This window comes from Ursus americanus, unplaced genomic scaffold, assembly GCF_024610735.1.
Source record: "Ursus americanus isolate L20-20 unplaced genomic scaffold, mUrsAme1.1.p SCAF_142, whole genome shotgun sequence".
NCBI classification, from domain to species: Eukaryota; Metazoa; Chordata; class Mammalia; order Carnivora; family Ursidae; genus Ursus; species Ursus americanus.
This window is the reverse complement of record NW_028273724.1, coordinates 155669-164561: the sequence shown is the minus strand read 5'-3', so window position 1 is coordinate 164561 and position 8893 is coordinate 155669. Positions and strand designations below refer to the sequence as shown.

Genomic DNA, 8893 nt, shown 5'->3' with positions numbered 1-8893 from the left:
CATAAAAACCTAACCCTTTCATAGCTCGAGGCTCTTCTCCGCTGCCCCTGCGTGGGTTATGAGATGAGCCCCAGCGCGCTGGTCCTGCAATAAAGCCTCGTGTGATTGCATCAAGAACTGTCTCTCTCGACTTCATGGGGTTGAGTTGCCGCGTCCTCTAAGGTAGGGTGTGATTTTTATTTCCGCCCTTACATATGGTGCGTTGGCCGGGAAACATTGGCAACCATCCCCACGTCTCGAGAGACCACAATCTTGGAGGTACCCATCCCCCTGCTGCTTGCTGCTTGTTCTGTGTCTGCGTGGGCTGTATATGTCTGCTCTGCACGGCACTTGTTGCCATCTGGTCGGTTGACTGACATCTGGGTATATGTCTGCTCTGCACGGCACTTGTTGCCATCTGGTCGGTTGACTGACATCTGGGTATATGTCTGCTCTGCACGGCACTTGTTGCCATCTGGTCGGTTGACTGACATCTGGGTATATGTCTGCTCTGCACGGCACTTGTTGCCATCTGGTCGGTTGACTGACATCTGGGTATATGTCTGCTCTGCACGGCACTTGTTGCCATCTGGTCGGTTGACTGACATCTGGATCTGGTTCTGGTGGCCTGTTGGGCGGGTAGACGTGCCACGAACGCCCTAGGCTGCACCCCCGGGGGACGCCCCGGTGGTTTCGGAAGGGAATCGGGGACGCTCGGTTTCCCTTTATAGGGAGGTCTCTGGCGAAGGTCTGACCCACCTGCCCATAGACGGCCAGGGATATCGGACCTCGTCCACTCTTAACCCCAAGTTTTTTTAAGAGTCGGAGAGGCCGGTGGGCGCTTGACGGCTTTCTGTCTTTACTGCTTGTCTGTTTCGTTTTTGCTTGTCTGTTTCGTTTTTTTCATTTGGCAGGTTTCCATCCGGCAGGAAACCATGGGGCAAACTATTTCTACCCCTCTTTGTCTCACCACCCGGCATTGGTCAGAAGTAAGAGCGAGAGCCCACAATTTGTCAGTAGAAGTCAACAAAAATAAATGGGTAACCTTCTGTGCCTCTGAATGGCCCACTTTTGGCGTTGGTTGGCCCCCTGGAGGGTCATTCAACTTAACACCAATTCTAGCAGTCAAAACTGTTGTCTTTCAGCCAAATCCGCACGGACACCCTGACCAGCAGCCTTACATCACTGTCTGGCAGGACCTCGTCCAGAACCCCCCTCCTTGGGTAAAGCCGTGGCTTAGTCAGACTCCTACACAAACCTCTGCCCTAAACGTAAAAACGTCCACAATAAAACAATGTTCCTGCGAGCCCCGTAAGATTTACCCTGAGTCTCAAGATCCAGCCCTTCTAGAATGGCCTCCCCCTTACCCGCACGTCCCTCCCTCTGCCCCACCGATGGAACCCACGGGGGAAGAAAGCGGGGCAAGTGGGGAAGGAGGTCCAGCTCAAGGGACAAGGAGCAGGCGAGGGATCTCACCCGATTCCACTCGGGCCCTTCCCCTCCGAGCCTATGGCCCCCCTCCCGAAGGGAATGGCCTCCAGCCCCTACAGTATTGGCCGTTTTCCTCCTCAGACCTCTATAATTGGAAAACTAACCACCCCCCATTCTCTGAGGATCCCCAACGCCTAACTAACCTGGTAGAATCTTTAATGTTTTCCCACCAGCCTACTTGGGATGACTGCCAACAGCTCCTACAGACTCTGTTCACGACCGAGGAACGCGAGAGAATCCTGATGGAGGCCCGGAAAAACGTCCCTGGAGACAATGGGCTCCCCACTACTCTCCCTAACCTTATAGACCTCGCTTTCCCATTGAGTCGTCCGGACTGGGACTACAGTCAACCCAAAGGTAGGGAGCGGCTACAGGTCTACCGCCAGGCTCTAGTGGCTGGTCTCAAAGGGGCTGCAAGGCGCCCCACCAATTTGACTAAGGTAAGAGAGGTGCTTCAAAAACCTGAGGAACCCCCTTCGGTTTTCCTGGAAAGGCTGATGGAGGCTTTTCGTAGGTACACCCCATTCGACCCGACTTCAGAAGGCCAGCGAGCCTCAGTAGCGATGGCGTTTATAGGCCAAGCCGCGCCTGACATACGAAAAAACCTGTGCCCAAATCGCCCCGTCAGGTGCGGGAGTTCCTGGGCACAGCCGGCTTTTGCCGACTCTGGATACCGGGCTTTGCCACTTTAGCAGCCCCCCTTTACCCCCTGACAAAAGAAGGATCCCCTTTCATATGGGGAGCCGACCAGCAGGAAGCCTTCGATAATATCAAGCGCGCTCTGCTGTCAGCACCGGCCCTCACGTTGCCAGACGTATCGAAGCCCTTCACTCTATACGTAGACGAACGAAAGGGCATAGCTCGGGGAGTACTAACTCAACCTCTCGGACCCTGGAGACGGCCAGTAGCCTACCTGTCAAAAAAGCTTGACCCGGTTGCTAAAGGCTGGCCAAATTGCCTCAGGGCCGTCGCAGCAGTCGCAGTCCTTGTTAAAGACGCTGACAAACTAACTATGGGACAGAAACTGACAATTGTGGCCCCTCATACACTCGAGAGCGTTGTCAGACAACCCCCCGACCGATGGCTGTCGAACGCTCGAATGACTCATTATCAGAGTCTCCTCCTCAACCGAGACCGGATACAGTTTGCCCCTCCAGTCGCCCTTAATCCCGCCACTATGCTCCCGGAAACGGATCCAGACGACGCGGGGATATTCCACTCTTGCCGAGAGGTTCTCGCCGAGGAAACTGGGATCCGGCACGACCTCGATGACCGACCCCTCCCAGATGCAGACCATACCTGGTATACTGATGGGAGCAGCTATATAGTGGAAGGTAAGCGGGTGGCAGGGGCGGCTGTAGTGGACTCAAAATCAGTAATATGGGCCAGCAGTTTGCCGGAAGGGACGTCCGCTCAAAAAGCAGAGCTAATCGCTCTAACACAAGCCCTCCGCTTAGCAGAAGGAAAAAAAGTCAACGTTTATACAGACAGCAGATATGCCTTCGCTACAGCCCATGTACACGGAGCTATCTATAAGCAGAGAGGACTCCTCACTTCAGCAGGAAAGGAAATTAAAAACAAAAGGGAAATTCTTGATCTCCTAGAAGCAGTCCATAAACCCCTTAAGGTGGCCATTATACACTGCCCTGGACGTCAAGGAGACGGTTCGGAGACTGCCCTAGGAAACCAAAGGGCAGACCGGGAGGCAAAGAAGGCTGCACATGGACTTAACGTCCTAACGCTGAGTTCGGAGGAAGGAAATGACGGCCTTTTGCCTTATAAAAGTGTTATGCAGCCAAAGGACCCAAAAACTCCCTTGTCACAAGAGGAAGCTAAAGCCTTCCTGAAACAGCTGCATCATTTGACTCATTTTGGAAAAAAAACATCTCGTGACTTCTGCCCGCAGTTCCCCTTTTGTTTTGCCTGACCTAGACAGATTAGCTTATGAAACTGTAAAGCACTGTATCCCTTGCCAGAAAGTTAATGCAGCTTTTTCCAGAAACACCGGAAGAACTAGACTTAGAGGAGACAGACCGGGACTTTATTGGGAAGTCGATTTCACCGAAGTACGCCCAGGAAGATATGGTAACAAGTACTTACTAGTATTCATTGATACTTTCTCTGGGTGGGTAGAAGCATACCCCACCAAAACCGAGACTGCACAGATTGTCACAAAAAAACTTATAGAAGAAATTTTTCCTCGGTTTGGAGTCCCAAGAATAATCGGGTCGGACAACGGCCCAGCCTTTGTTGCTCAGGTAAGTCAGGATATAGCCAGGATCCTTGGGGTAAATTGGAAATTACATTGTGCTTATAGACCCCAAAGCTCAGGTCAAGTAGAAAGAATAAATAGAACTATAAAAGAGACCATAACTAAATTGTCCTTGGAGACTGGCGTTGCAGACTGGATAGCCCTCCTTCCCTATGCCCTGTTCCGGGTCCGAAATACCCCGAATTCTCTAAATGTCACTCCCTTCGAAATATTGTATGGGACTACCCCTCCCTTGGCCTCTATGCATTTGCCTACCTTTGAACACGTAACTAACCAAGCTTTACTCAGCAGATTAAAGGCCCTTGAAATCACCCAAAGGACGTTGTGGAAATCATTAGCAGACGCCTACCGACCTGGGGACCTCCAGGTACCTCACCGGTTCCAGGTGGGAGACTCAGTCTACGTAAGGAGACATCGAGCCGGTAACCTAGAACCCCGGTGGAAAGGACCTTACATCGTCCTGCTGACAACCCCAACTGCTGTCAAAGTAGATGGCGTCTCGGCTTGGATTCATGCGTCTCACGTCAAGGAGGCCCCCCCCCGATAAGAATTGGACTGTGGAAAAGACTGACAACCCCCTCAAACTCCGTCTGCGCCGCGTGTATGCTGCTGATGCTGATTCAACTACCGATAAGTAGCCTTAACCCACATGGTCCACTTACCTTGACCTGGGAAATCACCTCTCAGTTAGGGGCTCCAATATGGAGCATCTCTAACAATGTTCCCCTTTGGGCGTGGTGGTCCAACCTATACCCCGATCTCTGTAGACTGGTTTCAGGCTTAGATGCCTGGGACATCTTAGATGAACAAAACATAGCCTGTCGCGACCCCATGGCCAAACATAGACTAAAAACGGACCCCTTCTATATATGTCCTAAAGATGGTCGAACAAGGGCAATCGTCCGCAAATGCGGAGGTTTCGACCACTACTTCTGTAAAAGCTGGGGATGTGAAACCACGGGGGTAGCCCCGTGGAAGCCAACTTCCTCATGGGACTTAATAAGCGTGACACGAGGAAGTGCCACTACCCTTAACGTTACCTTCACTAATAAAGGGAAAGTATCCCGGGACTGGCTAAAAGGGAGAACTTGGGGTTTTATGACTCCCATGGTCTGACCGCAGACCTGCTTCCCCGGCGCCACCCCTTTCTTAACTCCTCCCTGAAAACTTACCATCCTGTGCAGCGGCTGTTCAGTATAGTGCAGGGAGCCTACACGGCCTTAAACCATACTAGTTCTAACTTGACACAGGCCTGCTGGCTATGCTTGTCCTCCATCCCTCCTTACTACCAAGGGATCGTACACTCTGGCAACTACACTGTGTCCGGAGGAGATGACAGATGTAACTGGGGAAAACCTGGAAAATTGACCTTAACAGAAATTTTTGGGCAGGGTCTTTGTATAGGAAATCCCACTCCAGAATATCAGCCCTTATGCAGTGAAACCCATGTTATTTCAGGGGCTAATATTACTGAAAACACCACGATTATCCATGAGAATGTGACCAGTAAATACTTAGTTCCCCTGGGCGGATGGTGGGCCTGCAACACCGGCCTAACTCCCTGCTTGCACACTAGTATTTTCAATCAGTCCGCAGACTTTTGTATCATGATCCAGTTGCTGCCCAAAGTGACCTACTATGAGACAGCCCCCTTCGAAGACAGGTTCGATTCATACCGCCAAGGTGGTTCCCTAATCAGGGATCGCCACAAGAGAGAATTGATCTCCATCTCTTTGGCGGTCCTATTGGGATTGGGAATTGCTGCCGGCATAGGCACCGGAGCGGCGGCCCTAGTTCAAGGGTCCCAATCCTATCAGGAACTGCGGATGTCAATTGATGAAGACCTGAAAGTGTTAGAACAATCCATTACCCACCTAGAAAAGTCATTAACTTCCTTGTCGGAAGTAGTCTTACAGAACAGAAGGGGTTTAGACCTTCTTTTCTTGCAGCAAGGGGGCGTATGTGTTGCCCTAAATGAAGAATGTTGTTTTTATTCCGATCACTCCGGAGTAATAAAGGATTCTATGACTAAATTGAGACAGAGATTAGTAGAGAGACGAAAAGAACGAGAGGCCTCTCAGGGGTGGTTCCAAGGTTGGTTCAATAAAACTCCCTGGTTAACTACTCTAATTTCCGTCCTGTCAGGACCACTGCTAATTATTCTGTTACTCCTTACCCTAGGCCCTTGTGTTCTGAATCGTCTCATACAATTTGTCCGTAGCCAAGTCAGCACTGTGCAACTATTCATGTTAAGACATGAATACCAAGAGTTAAACCCCTCAGAGGATCCAACTATTCCATGATTGGAATTGTTCAAAAACAAAAAGGGGGGAATGAAAGGACATATTTGAAGTCGTTTGGTTGCAAGAAAACATACGTGGAGGAACATAACTGAAAATCCCCTTAAGCAAAGTTTGGGCGCCCCAAATACTTTAAGGAAGGGGCCCACTTGGAAAAATGCTAACCACAGCTTCGCCTTCTCGCTTCTGTGCACGCCTGCTTGCGAAAGATAAACAGATAAATCGAGCTCCTGGGTGGAGGGGTGCCTAATTGCATCCCACCCAGAGCTATCACCCCCCCCCGGCATGTTACCCTCCCACCCTCCACCCAGGATGACGCACAGAGAGACCCTCCGAAAGACCACCACCCTGCATCTTCTGGAGCTCTCTGATAGTCCCTCACGCCAAAATTTCCTATTGGACAGTTTGTACTGGCCAACTGGACTCTTGATTGGGTAGAAACTGCAAACACCCCAATGACTGTCTCCTGAGGGTCACGCCCACAAGCCCCCATAAAAACCTAACCCTTTCATAGCTCGAGGCTCTTCTCCGCTGCCCCTGCGTGGGTTATGAGATGAGCCCCAGCGCGCTGGTCCTGCAATAAAGCCTCGTGTGATTGCATCAAGAACTGTCTCTCTCGACTTCATGGGGTTGAGTTGCCGCGTCCTCTAAGGTAGGGTGTGATTTTTATTTCCGCCCTTACACTTCCAGAGAAGTGGAGGGCATTGGCTTTACCTTGCCACAACCACTTGGGAGACGGTCTACACATCAGGAAAACTGTCTCCGTGGGAAGCCGGCTTTTTGCAAAGGGGTCTCAGGGCCGTGGGCCTCGGGTGTCCCTCCGGCTCCCCAAAGCACAGGGACGAGGTGAGGGGCTTAGACCATGCCTGGGCAATGTTGTTTCTTACACCTGGGTGTGTGGCATTTTGTTGAGCTGGCTACCCCCACTTGGGATAGGTGTTTCACAGCAAGCACCTATTGTTCGTCGGAAGCCGTTTTTGCCCCAGGGGTCTCCGGGCTGTGTTCGTTGGGCTTGAACTCCTGCTAGCAAAACCGCCGGGTTGAGGGAAGGGTTCAGACTGTGCCTGGGCCCTGTGGTCTCTTCCAGGTCAGTGTATGGCATTTCCTTCCCCTTGCCACAGGCACCTGGGAGCATGTCTGCACGTGGAGAAAGACTTTCCCGTGGGAAGCCGGTTTTTGTCAAACGGGTCCCAGTGCTCTGCTCCTCTCTTTTCACTCCTGCTGCCAGAAGCCCAGGGAGGATGGGAGGTCTTAGAACATGGCTGGGCACTGGGGTTTCTTCCAGAGAAGTGGAGGGCATTGGCTTTACCTTGCCACAACCACTTGGGATAGGGTCTGCACCTCAGGAAAACTGTTTCCGTGGGAAGCCGGCTTTTTGCAAAGGGGTCTCAGGGCCGTGGGCCTCGGGTGTCCCTCCGGCTCCCCAAAGCACAGGGACGAGGTGAGGGGCTTAGACCATGGCTGGGCAATGTTGTTTCTTACACCTGGGTGTGTGGCATTTTGTTGAGCTGGCTACCCCCACTTGGGATAGGTGTTTCACAGCAAGCACCTATTGTTCGTCGGAAGCCGTTTTTGCCCCAGGGGTCTCCGGGCTGTGTTCGTTGGGCTTGAACTCCTGCTAGCAAAACCGCCGGGTTGAGGGAAGGGTTCAGACTGTGCCTGGGCCCTGTGGTCTCTTCCAGGTCAGTGTATGGCATTTCCTTCCCCTTGCCACAGGCACCTGGGAGCATGTCTGCACGTGGAGAAAGACTTTCCCGTGGGAAGCCGGTTTTTGTCAAACGGGTCCCAGTGCTCTGCTCCTCTCTTTTCACTCCTGCTGCCAGAAGCCCAGGGAGGATGGGAGGGCTTAGAACATGGCTGGGCACTGTGGTTTCTTCCAGAGAAGTGGAGGGCATTTGCTTTACCTTGCCACAACCACTTGGGATAGGGTCTGGACCTCAGGAAAACTGTTTCTGTGGGAAGCCGGCTTTTTGCAAAGGGTCTCAGGGCCGTGGGCCTCGGGTGTCCCTCCGGCTCCCCAAAGCACAGGGACGAGGTGAGGGCCTTAGACCATGCCTGGGCAATGTTGTTTCTTACACCTGGGTGTGTGGCATTTTGTTGAGCTGGCTACCCCCACTTGGGATAGGTGTTCCACAGCAAGCACCTATTGTTCGTCGGAAGCCGTTTTTGCCCCAGGGGTCTCCGGGCTGTGTTCGTTGGGCTTGAACTCCTGCTAGCAAAACCGCCGGGTTGAGGGAAGGGTTCAGACTGTGCCTGGGCCCTGTGGTCTCTTCCAGGTCAGTGTATGGCATTTCCTTCCCCTTGCCACAGGCACCTGGGAGCATGTCTGCACGTGGAGAAAGACTTTCCCGTGGGAAACCGGTTTTTGTCAAACGGGTCCCAGTGCTCTGCTCCTCTCTTTTCACTCCTGCTGCCAGAAGCCCAGGGAGGATGGGAGGGCTTAGAACATGGCTGGGGACTGTGGTTTCTTCCAGAGAAGTGGAGGGCATTTGCTTTACCTTGCCACAACCACTTGGGAGAGGGTCTACACCTCAGGAAAACTGTCTCCGTGGGAAGCCGGCTTTTTGCAAAGGGTTCTCAGGGCCGTGGGCCTCGGCTGTCCCTCCGACTCCCCAAAGCACAGGGACGAGGTGAGGGGCTTAGACCATGCCTGGGCAATGTTGTTTCTTACACCTGGGTGTGTGGCATTTTGTTGAGCTGGCTACCCCCACTTGGGATAGGTGTTCCACAGCAAGCACCTATTGTTCGTCGGAAGCCGTTTTTGCCCCAGGGGTCTCCGGGCTGTGTTCGTTGGGCTTGAACTCCTGCTAGCAAAACCGCCGGGTTGAGGGAAGGGTTCAGACTGTGCCTG

The 8893-nt window shown here is 52.5% G+C and overlaps 1 protein-coding gene and 1 long non-coding RNA gene across 2 annotated transcripts; both read left to right on the top strand.

Moving 5' to 3' along the window:
* The first annotated feature begins 1025 nt into the window (after window positions 1-1025).
* On the top strand, window positions 1026-6649 carry LOC148106691 (uncharacterized). The gene is made up of 2 exons (XR_015723619.1): window positions 1026-1827; window positions 5924-6649. It is a non-coding gene; the product is annotated as an uncharacterized LOC148106691 (long non-coding RNA).
* On the top strand, window positions 2342-3475 carry LOC148106692 (uncharacterized). The gene has a single exon (XM_087860580.1). It carries the CDS (start codon window positions 2483-2485, stop codon window positions 3395-3397), a length of 915 nt encoding a protein of 304 aa, XP_087716706.1. The 5' UTR covers window positions 2342-2482; the 3' UTR covers window positions 3398-3475.
* Window positions 6650-8893: the final 2244 nt, after the last annotated feature.

Coding starts and splice junctions, on each gene's coding strand:
- LOC148106692 (XM_087860580.1), top strand. CDS start 2,483: ATGGGACAGAAACTGACAATTGTGGCCCCTCATACACTCGAGAGCGTT.